The following is a 19,003-nucleotide window of genomic DNA, read 5'->3' on the forward strand; positions in this document are numbered from 1 at the left end:
CCCCAAATAAAATTCATTGTATCCAGTTGCAGCCATTTAAGTAGAAAAAAACAGCTTACTCATGAGTTAACTAATCCCATTATAAATAAAACTTAAAATGGATACCTGCAGCTCTAAGTGTAGCAAAGAACTTTTGGTTAAGGTCGGACTCATCAGGGCTGAATTCATATAAAAAATTAGTATTTTTGCAAAATCCTAAAACCCACATATCCTGCTTTGAATGCACTACTTTGCTTTATTCTGCAAAATTACATCTCCAATAAAATGCATGGAACTGGTTGCAACGGGACAAAATTTAAGATAAAAAAAAAAAAAGTACAAGGCAAGGTAAACCCATATTTTTTTTATTCACAGCCACCGAAAGAAAGACAGGCTAGCGCAGTGTGATGGACTTTTTCTTTTATTTCAAAATATTGTCCGAAACAGGATGAAACTCCGCGAAGCCCAGATGGGTCCAAAGCCAACAGAGCCGCCTAGAACAGAAGCGTCACTCGTTATTGCTATGTCACTCTGATTCTGGGACAAGGTGTTAAAAACTGGGTGGGGGTGGTGGAGGGAGTGATAACAAAAAGGAACACCAAGACCCACTAACACTTCCACTCCAAAACACAAATACAAAAATCTGGAATATTGGCAGGGATTCTAAAAACCAGGAGCTTTATTTGGGACCTGCAGATGTTCCTCATGGTGTCTGTTGAATTATTCTCTCTCTCCTTTGCATTTTAACTGTTGGTAACCACCCATTAACATTAACTTTACAAAACCAGGTGGGGCGTCGCCTCTTCACAGGCAAAGTATGCTGATTAAAGGTGGTCCTCCTTAGAGAGGAATAACAGCAAATAAAAGTCAAGCTAGTTTAAAGATCATAACAGTCACATTTATGCCCCCCCTCCGCCTTCAGGCATCATAAATAACATCTGCTGCTGTCTGATAAAACCACTTCAACGTGCCTTTTAACATCTAAGAGGGGTATTGTATTCTAAAGCGATGTAGGATAAAAAAGGAAGCACAACAGAAGGTTCAGGAAGCGGGATGAGGAGGGCTGCGGCTGCTGGTTGTCCATCTCTATCACTAATTAACAACAAAAATTGCATGGTACAAAAATCATCAGTAAAAAAAGATGCTTTGCTGCCATGGAGTTAGAGGGGACGAGTCGGTGGACCCGTCCGTGTCCTTACGCCTTCTCATCAGTAGCCTCCTCTGCTGCCTGGGAGACCTGCCAGAAGAATAGGAGGATTAGAAAGAGATAGGATAAACCCCGTCGTCCTGTCAGGAACCGATGTTAGCCAAACACACACAAACTGTTAATCAGGTTTGATAGGACTGCTGATATGGGGAGGTTACCGGTGGCAATGTATGGCAAGGTTTAAATCACTTAAGGTTTCAAAACGACATTGTTAAACCTTTGGTTAATCTCATTAACATTAATTCAATAAGATTTCAGGGTAAATACCAAAGTGATTGGATCCAATTTTGTGTGATGGGATAAAAGCAAATAAAATAGGTTGATGTAAGGATCAAGAAGGACAAACTTGGTTTTGATGACTTGGTCAAAACATCTCCCAAACTACAGCTGTTACTGATGTTTTCAGTCTACAGTTCTCTGTATTTATCAGAGTATATAAACATGAAGGATGGCTTGTTTTTAGTTTCATTCAACAGCTACACTATTTTAATTAAACACTGAAAGAGATATTATTGGTCCTGTGAGAGGGGAAATACACAGTGCGTCATTTTGTTTGGTATTTATAGTTGAGGAACATTTATGTTTCTCATGCTAAGAAAAGTGCATAAAGCAAAAAAATAAAAACAGAGATCTGGTTAGAGAGGGGGGCCTGGCAGCGCTGTCTCTGAGCAGGAGGTCTCTCAGGCGGATACAAGGTTGCTGGAAAGAGCACCCCTAAAAGATGCTCCCAGGAGAGGGCCCTTTTGCAGACAGCCTCAGGAGGTATGATATGGGGGTTAAAAACCTCAAACTCGGGATGAAATAGGCCGTTTTCCCCCAGAACCAGAGATCTGGTCCAAAAAGGGGAGCCTGGCAGCACTGTATCCAATTAGGAGGCCCCTTAGGCGGATACAGCATCCTGGAAAAAGTGCCCCAAAGTGATGCTGCTGAGAGAGAGCCCTTTTGCGGAGAGAGCGCCTTACCATGGGTCCGAAGGCCAGAAAAAGAAAAAACTCAGAAAAAGTCCAGAGCTCCAGGCTGTCAGGGGGTTGGAGCAGTCGGGCAGGCCGGGCAGAGCCTTTCCGAGGCAGGTAAGGGGCCGGTGGGTCACGGAGCCGTCTGATATCTTCTAAATGTTTTTAAAGTGTGAGTGCCTTACCAGGGGTCCGACGGCCTGAAAAACATCATCCCTAAAACCCACATGGTTTAGGGATGACCTTCAGGACCATAATATGTTTGACATGTTCACTTTGCCTCCAAATTCTCACAGTGTAAAGGATATAAAGCTGGCATCCCCATAGTCGGTCCTCGAGGGCAGCGGTCCTGCAGGTTTTAGAGGTTTCCCTGCTCCAGCACAGCTGATTTACATTGATAGTTAAAAAACAGGCTTTTGCTGAACTGCAATCATCAGAATCAGCTGTGCTAAAGCAGAGAAACCTCTAAAACCTGCAGGACAGCGGCCCTCGAGGACTGACTTTGGGGATGCCTGATATAAAGGATCTGCTGCTGACATCTTTGTGTCAGACACAACATAATCACTTTAGGGGTCTAATGGAGTCACATGTGGGATGTTTCTGAATTGTTCAAAGAATAAATGTCAGTTGTTTATCCTAAAAAAAACAAACCAGAACATCATCTACAACCGCTAGAAGACATACGGTTGATGTTGAATGTTTTCAAGCAGTACTGTGTGACGGGATTAGAGCTGCAGCGATCCGATACCTGGATCGGATATCAGCTCCAATATTAACTAATTGACAGGATCGGACATCGGTGATTTAATATCATACATCAGAAATCCAATCCAGTGCACTTTACATGGAACTGGTATTTCTTTCTTTTTTTGCTGCTTATTTGCAATAAATTATATAAAAAAAACATTTATATCTTTGTTGATTTGTTACATTTTTAACTATGTTTACGTCAAGGCTACAACCTTCACTCGAATTTTCAAGATATATGGTTCATTTATTCGGTATTGGATATCAGCTGATATTCCAAAATATTTTAAAAAGTTAATAAAGTTAAGTTATAAAGTTTTATGAAATGATTGTGACCTGGATGACTGAGAATCTTCACCAGCATATCAGCTGATACAATAAGCACAGGTATCGGTATTGGATTGGATAAAACTGGATCACTACATCTCTAAATAGGGTACCTGCTTAATATCACCAGAAATATGTGTATGTTGAGAAAAATAGAAATAATTTTGTTGGAATTAAAAATGCGTTAAAGTGACAATAATCTTCAGAGCTGTTGCTGCACACTGCCGGTCTGCTGGCTTAACCACCACTAAACAAGGAGGGTATGTTTTTTTTTCTATGCATTTTTAACAAAATGTTAATTAACCCAACAATGAGCAGGCTGAGTTTAATCCATGTAATTTCTGTTTCTCTAAGCAACCTTAAAATATCTACAGAATTCAGCCTAATCCTGAATAGGGGGTCTTCCTCTGACTACTGTCTAAGACAGTGACCCAATAATATTTCACTTCCCATGTTTGTTCAGCAGCGCTCAAGCCACAGCCTTGGACGGTTTCACAGCAAAACGAGTAAATAACATCCTCTCTGTTTAGGCCACCCCCCTCTAGCCTCTCTGCTCGGTCACATTTCCAAACATACCAAAGCACACGGCACTCCTAAGCACTCTGACTAAATGTCAGCTCTATTAAAACGATAAAGTTGTTAGTTTGTTAGTGTCCAAATGTAAAACAAACACACAGACGGGTGAATTAGAAGCGCTGAACCATACCCTTGACTCTGACTGTCTCGCTCTGCCCTCTGATTGACATCAGGGAGGGCGCCATGCTTCTGATGGAGGACACACTCACAGATGGACGAGACACATAGATCTATGCATGTATGTGTGCGTGCGTGAGAAGAACATGGATGATGTGATTGTGGTGTAAGTTATTAAGGTGTAAGGAATGCAATAAAAGATTCATGTTTGCACACACATTGACATCATAATAGGTAAGAATCAGTAAATTATTTTCTGTTACTTGGGGAATATATCTATATTCCATTTTCCTTCCTTCATACCTCGTTGGTTTTGGTCTCTCCATTGTGGGCGGGACCATCTTCCTTCTTCCCCTTGGCGCCACCCTTCTTGGCCTTTGCTCCTTTATCATCAGCCACCTTCTGCCAGGAACAAATGAGCAGTTCAAAACAGTGTGGATCATTTTATGTGCAAAATGTTTAGCATTACACCTCCAGTTAAAAGAACCAGTTGCAGGTCATTTCCAGTTTCACAGAAGAGGTGGGATTCTATTTAAGATGCCCAGGGGCCTCACTTATAAAGGTTACATACACACAAAGCAAGGCCTGAAAAAAGTGAACACTTTGCCTCACACTTCCAATGCAATCTGTGATCTATTAAAAAGAAAAAAAAACTTTATGAGAAAATGTGCGGTCCTCACAGCAACTCTGATATATGCCTAGGCTCATTTTAGAGAAAGGAAACAGGCAAGGCAGATGATGAGGTGGGGAACTGAAGCTGAACTGGATCATGTTTGCTCTCTAATATAATATTTATCAAACCTTAATAAAACCATAAAAACATGTGACATAAATACATAAAAAAGACCTATGCCAACCTAAAAGAAATGAATAGAATAGAATAAAATATCCCTTTATTGTCCCATAATGGGGAAATTCTGGTCTTTACAGCAGCAAAAAGATTATATTAAAAAAAATTATCACACAAATTTATAAAAATAACATACTACTGTAGTGATGAGTTAAAAGATAAACAATTAAATACTGTATTGTAAAGCATTTTAACAATATAAAACTGTGCACCTGGAGAATAAAATAACCAATATACAGCTATGGACATTTTTACAGTAATGGTAAAACATACAGGAAATCATAAATCAAAGTTTGCACGATATTCAAACCTTTTCTCATCATTTTCTTCTACAGGATGATCAAAATAATTTGAACCGCAGATTAACACATAAACTGTGACTATGTGTGTGACAACCACTTTGATACCATTGAGATGCTCGTGCATAATGCTGCGTGATGATGCATCGGCACTGCTGGGAGACAATGAAAATTGAGAACTAGGAGAGAAGGAAGATTTTTGGCCCATGACGGGCTAAGCCGATTAGACATCCTGGAACATTACGCTTGGTTTTATGTGCTGAGCTGGGTTCAGTATTGGTGTGATAAAAAGGTGAGTTTGCACTAGGACTGAAAAATTAATCGGATTAAACGTGATTAATCGATTATTGAAATAATTGCCAACTAATTTAGTAATCGATTATTCGTTAGCTGGAGTGTAGACTCTAAAAATTTTCCTTTAGCTGACAGACCAGCAGTTGACCAGCAATTATACCAAAATTGTAAAAAAAAAAATGTGTAAACATTTGGCATTTAAGATAAAAATCTTTCTTGTCTGTTAATGTGCTCTATTCAGCACTCCTCAAGTGGAAAAGCTTTATTTTTACTTGGTTTGATTTAGCTAAAAGTGAGCAACCTTTATCTATGTTATTATTAATTGATTAATCGAAAAACTAATTGACAGATTAATCGAGTTACAAAATAATTGTTAGTTGTAGCCCCAGTTTGCACTTTTTGTAGAAAATAACGCAACAGTAGCCTAAAGCACAGCTATAAAGGGATATAAAATTAATATTAATAGGAAACAACTCGATATATTTAATAGGGGCTAAAAATGTAGGCGTTTGAGCTACATGTCTTAGTCAGTTGTTTAAAGCTCTATGATAATCCACAGATCTAGAAAGACTAGACCAAATTAAATCTAATAGATACAACCAGATTTTTTTCTTTTTACATTACAGCTACAGTGGGATTTCTGCAACCACCTCTTACCAGCACAAATCACCCCCCCAGGTGTCCCACACAATCTTCCACTCGCTGCCTGAAACCACTTTTAGGAACAAAACAGTTCAGTGACATTATCCAGAGGTCTGAGATATCACTGCCAGCACTAAGTACAATACTGCCTGCTATCTTGGATGGCACTGTCAACATGACCAGTCCAGTCCCCAGCCTCTGAACATGTTTCCATTCAAAATCCTTCCTTTTATTAATTGTTATATTTGCCACTGTTGTTGCAACCAAACAAGTTTTCAATTCTCCATCTCACTAACCAACACATCTATTTCTCCGTCAGATAAACTGCTTTTTTCATCCGTTTAGCTGCCATTGCTGGCCATGAAATAAGATTAATCAGCTGGTTCATTTAGAAAAACAAGGACATTCACAATTTGTTGTTAAATGTGTGTGTGAAGGACAGAAAATTATGCAGAAAAATGAAATACAAATGTCGAGCTACCGCTGTGGTTCGTAAAAACCTTGTGTACAGGTTAGTGTGCACATGGCTTTAGAAATCAAATTTGTTATCATAGGCAATTTGGGGAGTTTTTTTCTTATGTACAAATTTATTATCCTGCACATTTTGAAGTCAATGGTATTTAAAATAATTTTAATACCACAGACTCTAGCAAGACTATAATTTAATATGGCAAAGAAATAGGCCCACTGCATTGCAAGCCTTTATCTGTGAAACATGAAATGTTTCTGGCTAAAAAGAGTTATTTGGTCTCTAACATTTCCTGTTAAAGCCTGGCATGCCTTCCAAACAAATATTTTCATTCTGACAACATTTAATGGTTGTTATGGAGACCATGGTTGATCAACAGCTTTAGTGACTCTCATTAACTTAGCTAGTCTTTCTGTTTTTTTTATTTGGTTTTGCAGCATCTGGGACTTTGTTAAATGTCTTTTCCCACCTAAATCAATATGACTAAAATAAAGGGTGGATTTTTCTCAAATCCCCAGTTAGTTTATCCTTATATGTTGCCTTTAAAAGTCGTAGGGAAGCGGCTGTTCCAACGGATGCATTTCCGAATCCTCCTGAGTGGTGTCCCACTTTACACGAGTGAATAAAGTGAATGTGATTAGTCGATTATCAAGGGGGCAGGATTGTTGTGGCGGAAGCTTCGCAAGCAAGTTTGGTCGTGGCCGGTGTCTTGGAAGCATTTTGTTAACCAGTTAGCAACTTAGTGCTAGCAGGTTCCCAATGGGAAATTACATTGGGACCAAGTAGCACTTAGCAACAACACTGTCAAGGAACGCTATGGACAGCGGAAACATGCAAGAGGAGGAGAGTTTTGTGTTCGAGGTCGTGGATGAGTCTCCTCTGTCATACATTTCTTATTTAGAGGAGGAAAGCGGGGACGAAGTTGTTGTGGAAGAGGACGCCAGGGCTGCAGAAGCTTGGTTTAGTGTAGAAGGCTTACAGCCGTACATGCTTGAGCCCTTGCCTCGCAACGCTGCCAGTTCTGTTAGCTCTACGCCTGCCGAAGACACAGATGTCCATCCCCGTAAACACTGGGACGGAACTCAATGGGAAAGGAAATTATTTTTATTTCAACCGTTGCATATATTAGCTGCGACATATGAATCAAGATGCTATGACAAAAATAAATTAGATTGACAGATGACAGTTGATACATGATTGGCCGAATTTACGCGTTCAAGCTGACGTATAACTAACTGGCCTGCATAAGGTAACGAGAAAAAAAATAAACAGATTAGAAGACAGGATTAAAAAAAATAGAAATTTTCTAACTTTTGGGACAATATCGTCTGATAAAGAGTACATTGATATACACAGCCGTCCTACGTGCTCGCTACGTTAGCTATCTTTTTTTGCGCATACGCACTTTCAGGCATATATGTGTGCTGAATATGGTCAAGAGTCATAATTGAAAAAGTGTCTACAAAGTGTATGAAAAGAATGCTTTGTGCAGAGAGCTCTCCTCGCAAAGCATTCTGGGATTTGTTGTCACAGCAGCCACCTGTCGCCATAGGCTGTCGCTACCTGACAGCTGCGACTAACAACAAAGATGGCGCAGTTACCAGGTAATGGAGGAGGAGGTACATGACCAATGTGGAGCAAAAACTAGTGATCCTCTGTCAGAACACACACTAAGCTTGTATGAACAATGAGAACAGCAACCTTTAAACAGAGCGTACAGGAGGAGAAATAGGCTCATGTTTGCTCTCGCATGCGTTTAATAGACTTTCCCTCTCAGAAGGGGGTACAGGGTTGTGTATGTGCATTTTTTTTAAAGGGGAGAGGGTTGGGTTTTTAAAAAAAATTGTGAAAATCCTCCACAATACTTCTAACTGAACCAAGTATCTTTTTTTAAAGGTTTAAGGAAAAGAGTTCCAACCTGCTATGTTTAATTACTTTGGCATGTCTGAGTGTTTTTGTGTGTTCCTCACCTTGACAACGGTCTTCTTAGGCTTTGCCTCGGGCTTAGAAGGAGCAGGTTTCTAAAAACAACATAAAAAGACCTCCATTAGAATTAGACATTCATATATTTTAGAGGAAATAATTTATGATGGTTCAAATGCTACAATTTGAGCCAATTTATTATTGGTAAAATGTGCTGCCTTAGCATAAGAGATGGAAATTAAGTTCATTTTTGGTCAGAATCTTACTTTGAATAGTATTATGAAGTATTCCATTTTATTTTCTTAGAAATGTGTGATTAACCTGCTTCCTGTAAAACTGGAGTGACCTAAGATGAGAGCTCAGTGACATGATGGGACAGGAAAAAAAGCAAATTTGCAGCAGATTTCTCTTATGCTGCCGAGTCTGGACCCGTGTACCCTGAAGCTGTGATCTTCAGTAACACTGCAGTCACAAAGTTCACATCATGTGATTTTTGTTTATCTCCATAGAATGTAATCCCCTCCTTTGAGATGAGCTTTGTAGAAAATAGTTTCAGCGTTGGTTAGCTCCTTCAAGAGTTAAAATAAAAATTATAGATAGTCAGAAAACAAGCAAAGGCAATAACTTGAGCCAAGTTCATGTTGTCTTTGCTATAATAGCATCAAAGTTATTGTGGGAAATATCCTCGGTGCCACAAAGTCAAATCAAAATGTTGTTTTTCTTTTTTAAGTAGTATGTATAAGATCATCAAATGTATAAATAATGTTCAAATCTAATTCTGCAAGTTGACAAAGAGGTGCTACTTTATTGTAATAAACATCTGGAAAGTATAAAAACATGTTGTTTATCTCTTAAAGCTGATGGTAGGCCCACAGAAAGCAATCTTCTCACCATAAGATAAGGGAATCCTATTAGCAGTTCCCTTATTTAGGCTGCATCATACCAAATCATTACAAGTTCCAAACAGACTTGGAAGAATTTTTACATTGTATGCCCTTTCTGATGCAACCATGACACAAACCCTAGTCTAAAGTCTCCAAGAAGCAGACCAAGAGAGGACTATCGTCCCTCAGTGATGCATTAGGACTATGTAATGAATACTTAAAACAGATATAAGGAGTCTACCTGAAGCATGCAAAAGAAAAGGTCTGACTTACAAAGGCAAAGCATTACATTGATCGTGTTCATCTACTGCTAGATGGTAAATTCACCAATATTTCTATTTGTTAAGTAATGAATCAATAGAAACTAGGAATAAATGCTATTCTTTGGAGGGAGATCCAAACCTGGTGACCCTTTATCAATAATGATCTTTTCAAATGATCTGAATCAGTCCTTGATCAATAATTAAGTCCCAATTCCTGCTGTTGGTTGGAATCCGACTCATTTATGGGTGCCTTTAAAGGACATATTTTCGTCTAACCAATTCTAATGCATGTGAATTATGTTTCTGCAGAGCTGTTAACATTTAATGCGTACATCACATAAATAGTTGTTCTTTTATGGGAAAGAATTAGACAACCTTGTGGCATCTTATAAAATATAGAAGGTCTGTTGTAGTGAAGGGAGAACTGAGCTAAAAAGTGAAAGCCAACTCTTTTTATTGATCTATTGCTACTTTACTCAAATTTTTTTCCCTTTATTCTTCTAAAACATCATTATAGTGCATTTTTTCTGCACGGTGTTCTCTTTTTTTCTGTTTTTTTTTTTTACAGTTCTGGAATTTAGCTTTATATTCTCAACCTAACTTAGAATAACTTAACTCTCTGATTATTCCATAGTCCTGAACCCTATGTCAATAATACGAGACACAAGCTGGCAAAATTACCAAGATGGTAATCTGATCATAAGTAAACTGTGACCATTCTACTAAGTTTGATCTAATTGTAGAAAACATGACATGTCATCACTTTATCATCCATTTTTAGGCAACTGTGGCGAAAATAGTTTTTTTATTTGGGTCTGAGTGAATGTATTTTTATTTTTTTTTTACTTTCAACTGTGAAGAGCAAAGACACATTGTCTGGCTGTAATTTTAACCTAATATAAAGAGCTATTGCTAATCTGTCTGGAACATTCTTCCACAGGAAAGCAGACATAAAAGTCATTTTGAACATCTGTCAAGTGCTAAGGCTGTGGGGTGAAGATCTTTCCGGACATTCTTGATGGGAAAAAGTAGTTATCCCAAATATTGTGTAATTCCCATAAAGCAAACATGCAAAAACATGCAAAAGACACCCAAAGACTGGACAGATGGATAAAACATGCAAAGTACACGAGAGAGAGAGATGCCACCAGTGAGGCACAGCTGAATGACCATAGACACTGAGAAATATCGTATTTAGCAAAATTTCATTATAGCTATCAATTGTAATCAACAAGATTTATTGTGAGTTTAAACTTATTTAACTGAAGCAAATTGAAGTGATATGGTAAGATGTAAATCAATCATGCAGCGTCCTTATTTCATGCAGCCATGCAGGAGGCAATACTATAATAGACAGAAACCACAGAGAACACATGCATATCAGGACAGACTCTTTCCCAAGAGAAACGCTTTATGATATTTATAAATAGCGACTTGATCAATGCCATAAACTGGATTTAGGAATTTTGGTCTCGCCATAATGAGGGGAGTCTGAAAGAGGGAGAGGAGGAGAGCTAGAGAGGTGAAGACAGGCAGGGGAGAAGGAAACTTACCGCCGACAATCTCTCTGACCTTCTGGTGGGCTTGAGTGAGCAAGAGATGAGAGATGAGAAAGGTGGTGACAGAAAGAGACAGAGAGACATCAAATATACCTCTGTGGGCTGTTCTGCAGATCTGTTCAACTGACTGCTACAAACATCCTAATTATCCATCTACCCTGTTTGCTAATTCATATTCAGCATCACTACAGTCCACACAAATCTACAGCATGTTATAACCAACACTCCCCACACATTAACAACACTAAAGAAAAACCCACATGTTAAATATTTACCTCTTGCTTTGTGACTTTAGAGGCTTCCTTACCCTCAGCACCCTCTGGAGACTGAAACAAGATAAAATAAGAGGCTGAAAAACAAACACCTTCACAGTTAACATTAAGGATGGTTCATGTATAATTTTGGAACATCATCGGGAATTGCACATACTTTCCAATTATTATTTAATTGCATTTTATATTAAAATTATCTATTAAACCAGTTGGACAGCCATACAGAAGCAGTTGCTCCTACCAGAAACAGCAGATTACAATAGCCTAAAATGTTAAAAGGTCACAGAGAAACGTAAGAAAAAATAAGGGAGAAAAACATGCAACTGATTTGTCACTGCCACGTTCACCAACATTTCTGCTGTTACATAATTTATTTATATCACACGGCTCTTGTTTACCTCAGGTATTTTAAATAAATGAGATCACTCAGTTAATTAGTATTTTTTCAGATTAGTTGTAATTCAAAGAATGTTTGAAGATGCTTGAAAATAGCTTAGAAATTTTGTACTAGCTATTAAAATCAAATCATGTTTAGTCAAAGGATTTGAAAAGCATCTATTTGTGCTCATAAGTGCTTATAAAATATCAATTACAACAACTAGAGTCTTTTCTTTTTTGTAGCAAGATGTCGATTAATACAGGTTTTTTTTTCTTAAATCTGGTTTCCAGGGACCAATATTTCATAATTCATTGCAGATATGTTGTATCTTATTTATTACACAATATTTTCTTGCCCCTGACATGTATTTTTAAAATATGAATTAAAATTATGCTACTTTCATACTTCGTATTAGACTAAACGACTGGCTGAAGAAGCTGCTATTTTCTTTATGGTGGATGAGATATTTAGCATAATTTCATCTTATAGTTTTTCCGTCTTCCATCCTAATTTTAGACTCAGATCTAGCCTGATTGATTGAAACTCTACAACAGAATACAATTAATAATAAAGCTGCTACTTTTTATCTAATCGGTCTGAAAAATACAGTCAGGTAGTTTATTTCTGAAGTCCTTACTGTAGCTCAAATAATAGACTTTAAAATCCATCTGTTAGTCTATAAATCACTGAATGGATCAGCACCTCAATACATAACAGATTTGTTGTCAGTGTATCAGATCCCCCCAGACCACTCAGGTCTTCTAGTTCCAGCCTACTCTGTACTCCCTGAACCAGAACCAAAGATGTAGAAGCAGCATTTAGTTCCTATGCTCCACTGATCTGGAACAAACTCCCAGAAGACTGTAGAAGTGCTGAAAGCCTGAGTTCTTTTAAGTCAAAGTTAAAAACTACTTTGTTTAGAGCTGCCTTTGACTGATGAAGTTAAACTGTTAACTGAGGTATCATTAATTTAAGGTTGTGATCTGTTTAATTTGTTTTACTACCTGCTTTTATTGTGTTTTTATCTTTATTTGCCTTTATTGTGCTTCAATTTTCCTTCTATTTTTCTTCTATATGTGCACTGAATTGTTATTGTACTGAATTGTGCTTTATAAATAAACATACCTTGCTCTCCTTCATGGCATACATGATTCAATCTACTTATCTAAAAGGTGTTTTTTTTTTTATAGAAGCTGTTATATTTTAAAAGTAATAGGTCATCTTTTCACTTAAGGACTCAATAATCTTTTGCAGCTCTAGAAAAGTCTTGTTTAGCAGTAATGAGGGTAAAAGGTCTTTTTGGATTCTTAAAGTTTGTGATGGTAAAGATAAACTGAAAAATAACATTGTGGAAATGCTTTCAATTTATCTTACAAAATTGGGGTAAAAAAGATTTTTACCTTTAAAAAAAATAATTCTACTTAAACAAGGACACTGAGTCCAGAAGCTACCATTTTTCCTCTTTTCATACCTGTTTTAAACCTGAATATACAACAGTATGATCCATCGTTTTCAGCACACCAAGCCTGAATAGATGCACTATTTTTCCAAGGAGATTTTTAAATTACTTGGAAATCATTAATTGAGAAAACAGTTTTAGGAATTCGGCTTTTCATGAGAATTTATGCCATTTTGCTCATTGTTAAAACTAAATTACAGGCCCAGTTTGCCCGCCCCTGAAGGAAATAATACTTAAACTCTAAAGGCTTTCAAAACTAATTAAGATTTATCAATTTGCACTTTTGCATATCTAACAGAAATCAGCGTTGGATGAAGTTCCACCTGAGTGATTTAATTACCACGTTTCCTTTCTTTTTATGGCCTTAAAACTGCTTAGAGATGCACTACAGGTTCATATTGTGTAAATTATATGCACCATGATGATGCTGGAAGCTCTCTGGTGATTTCCACTTTAATAAAAGATGCATCTGTCTTCCAGACTGAGTACAGAGCTTCTTGGGGGACAAACAGGCTGTGAACAGCAGCAGCCCAAAGCGTAGGTGAAGAATTCAGCCTCGCCTTAGCGGCCTGTTGGCCCAAATAACGCTGTAGGCTGCATAAATGCAAGGATACAGCTCAAAGTTACACCCAAGGACAATTCATGGTGACTGAGTGATCTAACAGTCATGTATAAGGCCTGCAAGAGGAAGCTGGAATACCCAGAGAGAAACCACAAATGCACAGGGAGACAATGGAAAGTCCATTCAGAAAGATTGAACCATTCAAATCCAGGATCTTCTTGTTACAAGGCAACAGTGATGCTAACTGTGTCAATACACAGTTTCTGTCCATACAGGTAAATTGAAATGTCTGAAAGTTTATTTATTAATGATCATGGCAAAGGCTGCTGTAGTAGCATTTTTCCAACCCTCCATATGTAGGAGGTGAAACACAAAAGGTTATTGCTGAAAAAGCTGTCTGTTCAGAGTGCCGAATCCAAGTATATTGATGGAAAGTCTAGTGGAAGGAAGAATGTAGTAGAAAAGGAGGGAGAGTGGTACCCACAGCATTGTCAGGATTTATGACAATGCTGTGGGTACAATGCAGGGTAGATTTATAAAGCATGAACTGCAGGTAGAGTCAGTGATTTAGGAGCCGCCATACAAAGTGCGTGTCCAAGACTTTCCACTTTCTTATTTTAAGCCAATCCATAACCACAGACTCCAATAGAATCTTCACAAGCAGAACTGTTACTCACTTAAATGTTTAAAAAGGTCAGGCTCTTCCTTATCTTTATGAGCTCCTACAATACAGCTGCCATTGTGAGAGCTCTGAGAACCTACTGCTGTTGGTGGTTCCTAGGATTGCACTGGTGACTAGGGTAGCTGCAGCCCTCTGGAACGGCCTCCCTCTTTCCTTATAGAGCTCTTACAGAATACAAATCTTTCAACTACTCATCTTTTTATCCCGGCTTTTTACTCTAGACTTTTAATGGGCCACTCAGTATTTTCCCATCATTGTTTATGTCATTGTTTACTGCTTGTGCTATTATGTTGTCATATTTTTATTGTGCTGTCCAATACCTTGGTCGTAAAGCCAGGTCTACAACAAACTGATCAATTAAAAGAAGAATAACAGCAGTTGAAGCACTTTGTATTGGTGACTTATTGTTTATCCCTTATAAAAGATGCTATATTATTTAGAAAAAAAATTTATTCTTATGTTAGTTATCTTTAAAACAAGTGGTAAAAAATCTAAATGCCAGAACCGCTGTTGCTGTGCTGCTGACAATCAGCTTAACTGAAAATGGGACCACAATTTGATTTTTTTCAAAGGGTTCTGTTCAAGATTGGGTCAGCTTATTTTATAAATATGTTAAGAGGAAATATTATTTACTAGAGATCTAATAGATATTGTTAATTATATCTAATAAATATAAATAGATTTCCTCACCTGAAGGGCAATATGGTATCACTAAGAGTGAAACTAATTCGCCACCATCTATTGTTTAGCTTTGTCACTCTTAAACGTTGTAGATCATGATGGGGGGTTATATTATCTGGTAAAGAACAAAAGAAGTTGAGTTTGTTTAAAAATAATGTTTTCAAATTATGGTTTATTTTACTAAGTCAAAGAAGAAAATAAATCCAAACTAGTAGCAGAGAGCAGAAAATCCTAACAGGGGTGGCCAGTCAATAACCAATGTACATTGAGGGGTGGCCGAAAGGTGCCCGAACCTCAGGGTCAATCTACACTGTTCCAACATTAACCAGCACAACATCCACATTTTCTAAATAAATACAAACTATACTTTCCTGCAGCCTTTGCCAACAAATAGCGCATATATTTAAACATCTATGTTGTGTAAAGAAAAAAAGGTATAATTCTTTCAGGTTGGAGTTCTGGGACGAACATATTTTACATTGTCATTACCTACTTTTATCAATAATAATTAAGCAAAAAATTATACTTAAATCTACTAATTATTAATTCTTTTTTAAGTGATTATTAAAGTAGTTATTTATCTATTTCACTGAAGACTCCTAGATGACTTGCAGAGAAACATCATTTTTTATCTTTACCCCAAAAAATTCTAAATTTAGTTCTGAAAAGAGCATTAATTCTGTATCTATCATCTTTCATGTCATAATTAACCACAGTGTTTCTGTTGTCAAGTAGTTGTTAATATATGAAAGTTTAAATGTTTAAAAAGTTTTAACATTCCCCTTCAGAGTATTACTACTTCCACCGTCTGTATTAAGCTGGGCGTACACTGTGCGATTTTTTTCAGTTGTTGCACGCAGCTGCTGCTCACACTGTACGACTAACTGCAGGGTTTAATCGTACACTGTGAGTTTACAGCTCACTATTTATGTTCGGCCCGACGCTCTGATGCGATCTACCTTCTCACACTGCACGCAGTGAGATGGAGCTGCACTGACTCGTCTATCCGGAAGCCAAACATGTAGAAGGGGAATATGAAGCTCACTAGAGTGAAACGTGTTGCCTTGGCAATTTGTGCAAATTTGTGCTGAAAGCCCTAAAAAGAAAAGGCGAAGACGTATTTGGACAAAGACATGGCTGAGCAAACGTGGCTACTACGGTCTGTCAATTTTACAGACAGAGCTCAATTTCACCCCTGGCATGCTTCAGTCAGGTGCGTTGCCAGAAATGTTTCATGGGGGGGAGAAGTTGGGGCCACTAAAAATCTTGGGGTGGCACACTAATACTAAAAGCCATAATTTCAGGGTTTGAATCTAATATTGTGGTAAACCTGCTTGTAGAAATCATAAAGACTTAAGTAAACACCTACCGGTACTCATATCTTGGTTTATTATGAGAATTTTAATGTTACGTCGCTGGCTGTGCATAATGGGATGAAATGCTAAACTGATGCTACTACAATTTACACTGGTGAGTGGGGTGGCCAGCGGGGTGGCCAGCGCATCGCACAGGGTGGCTGTGGCCACCCCTTGGTAGCACCACTGGCTTCTGTGTTTACATCTGGGAGGAGGAATAAAAAGAAAAATCCTTGTTTTCGCATTCGCCCTGAGCGATTCAGGAGAAAATCACGATTCCTGATCGGTAGGAGGTCATAACAGGCTGATCGCCCCTCGTAACCCCCTGTATGGGTGACCACAGGGTGGCCAATGATTGGCTAAGGGTTGCCATGGCCACCCCTGGCCCCCCATCTAGCCCCGCCCCTGACAAGTAGGGACTTTAGTCTCACTCTTCTTAGAACAGGTTTATTCAGCAGTCCTGGAATAGTTTTCAAATATGAAACATGGAAGTGTGCAAAACAGAAGAACTAACAAAAAATATATAATATATATTAAACGGGACAAGTCGACACTTTTTGCATGCAGGTGTAGGTAGCTGCACAATCGCATCAATTACATGTGGGCCCTGGAGCCCCCCTCCCCTCCCCTCCCCTCCATTCTCTGCCCTCAGAGGAGATTCAGACAATAGCAGATTGCATGTGATGCAGCCACATACGCACTGACACAATCCAGTTGGACTCGACATGTGACGCTGTTTAGACAGTGGAGACGCAAAGCTCCATTTCCTGATTCCTCCTGCCTTCCTCTCCTATCCCTCCTTAATCTCTCATTCGGGTTGGCCCCTACCATTTCTCAACACAGCACTAAAATTAGACCAGAAGGGGCAATATCATTTTTCATTAGACGATAAAAAATATTCTTAAATGAAAAGCTCACTCTATGCGCACATCTAGAATGAGATTTACGCGTCCGTCCATCCATCCCTCCATACAGCTGACATTCAGCAGTGCGCACGGCTGGATCGGTGGAATGAACACTAAAGTATTCATGGTGTAAAAAGCCAAATAAAGACAAACATGTCGTCAAAATATAAAATAAAGAATAGGGCGCGTTTGGAAAGAGCAGGTTCCCTGAAACTTTGCCTCGCCTCACCTGCCTGCCTCCACAGGAATCGCGCACCGCTATTTTGGTCCAAAGCGACAGCTGAGGAGGTGGAAAAAACTACAGAGAAGTGCGCCGGCCGGATGGCAGGGACAGGACTCACCTTTCTCTTCGGCATTTTTATGCGCGTAAATGGTTTTTTTCCAACCAAGCTCGATGGGAAGGGAAGAAAAAAAATCAGGTCAAAACCAAAAAGGGGGCAGCGAGAGGTGAATTTGAACCACCTAGGAATACTGGATCAATATCTGAACCACCTTGGATAATATGTTGACAATATGCACTCCCACAAAACTCTGTGCCTCCTAATGCCATTGGCTGGAGAGGTCAAAAATCCTGCGCTGTGCCGACTCCTGATTGGTCAGGTTGGTCTGGATGTAAATAAGAGGGCGGTGGAAACTGGCCGGGTTTCTAGCAGGAGCTTGTTGTGATTGGATGCGCGCTCTTTGTGCGCCGATCCCGCATTGAGGGAAAGCAGCGGCGGCCCAATAGGAGCGCCCCCCCGATCTCTATTGGGATCTGGGTAATGTAGGATGAAAAACGGAGAACAAATCAAGCACAAAGGACTAGAATCAACGACACAATAGGCACCACGTTGGACACAGACTCCCATAGACCTGGTTCTGAAAATCTGGGGTTGCATTGTTTGCTTGCAGGGCTTTCCCTGCTGTAAAGAGCTAGATGGATCTCACTGTACATCAGAGTTTAAGCATTCTGGAACCTATGACAATACAGCATGAAACAAAAAGATCAACACAAACTGTTCATGTAAGATACAAAAAATAAACACTACTCCTCTAAGATCATTTATATGATAAAGATCCCTAAAGAGTTCACGCCCCTTGAACTAAAAATGTCAATGTGATCTGACCGGCCAGAAAACATTGTGAAGCATAACTTCAAAGTTCAAATTTTATTATGAACTGAACTTTGCATTCAGACCTAACATCCCTTGTGTTAAAATGTTTAATTCATAACTTTGCATCATTTAATCTCAGTACAACTGCAGCTGTTTTTTTTTAAAGGCCTCAGAGATTTGGCAGACAATAATGGACAAACAGCTTCATGAAGATTAAGTAACAAGATAACTAAAGCAGGTTTGAGAAATAACGGAACATATCTCATAGAGTGCTGCTCATTTTATAAGCCAGAAATGGTCAGAGCATGTAGCAACTACAAATGCACCAAGACAATGACCATCTACAAAAACTATCAGAAAGAGCATTCATCAAAAAAGGTGGATGGTTAATCTGGTAGCTGCCACACATCATGGCCTTTATCAAATAATTCAGGGGAAGAAGCAAGTTTTAAAAGAAAGCCCTATAAAATCCCATAGTGTGCTGCAAGCCACATGAAAAAAAAAAAAAAAAATCCTCCTTCTTGT

The 19,003-nt window shown here is 38.7% G+C and overlaps 1 protein-coding gene across 6 annotated transcripts; it reads right to left on the minus strand.

Moving 5' to 3' along the window:
- Positions 1 to 382: 382 nt before the first annotated feature.
- On the minus strand, positions 383 to 17,950 carry hmgn3 (high mobility group nucleosomal binding domain 3). 6 transcript variants are annotated; one of them, XM_038286082.1, is made up of 7 exons: positions 17,726 to 17,945; positions 11,365 to 11,415; positions 11,084 to 11,113; positions 8,431 to 8,481; positions 4,210 to 4,305; positions 3,920 to 4,019; positions 383 to 1,216 (listed from the first exon to the last, which is right to left on the minus strand). In XM_038286082.1, the coding sequence occupies exons 1-7, from the start codon at positions 17,738 to 17,740 to the stop codon at positions 1,188 to 1,190; spliced, it is 372 nt and encodes a 123-aa protein (XP_038142010.1). In that variant the 5' UTR covers positions 17,741 to 17,945; the 3' UTR covers positions 383 to 1,187. The 6 variants fall into 6 exon arrangements, with proteins under 6 accessions (XP_038142010.1, XP_038142009.1, XP_038142012.1 ...); XM_038286081.1 differs by having other exon boundaries at positions 4,210 to 4,308; positions 17,726 to 17,931; XM_038286084.1 differs by lacking the exon at positions 11,084 to 11,113 and having other exon boundaries at positions 17,726 to 17,950.
- Between the last annotated feature and the right edge of the window lie 1,053 nt (positions 17,951 to 19,003).

The sequence above is a fragment of the Cyprinodon tularosa genome, unplaced genomic scaffold (genome assembly GCF_016077235.1).
Source record: "Cyprinodon tularosa strain WSP-4 unplaced genomic scaffold, ASM1607723v1 ctg22, whole genome shotgun sequence".
Classification (NCBI taxonomy): Eukaryota; Metazoa; Chordata; class Actinopteri; order Cyprinodontiformes; family Cyprinodontidae; genus Cyprinodon; species Cyprinodon tularosa.

Coding starts and splice junctions, on each gene's coding strand:
- hmgn3 (XM_038286081.1), bottom strand. Junction 4,309..8,430: donor CTAAGAAGACCGTTGTCAAG/GTGAGGAACACA, acceptor TGTTCCTGGCAG/AAGGTGGCTGATGATAAAGG. Junction 1,217..3,919: donor CGAGACAGTCAGAGTCAAGG/GTATGGTTCAGC, acceptor TTCTTCTGGCAG/GTCTCCCAGGCAGCAGAGGA.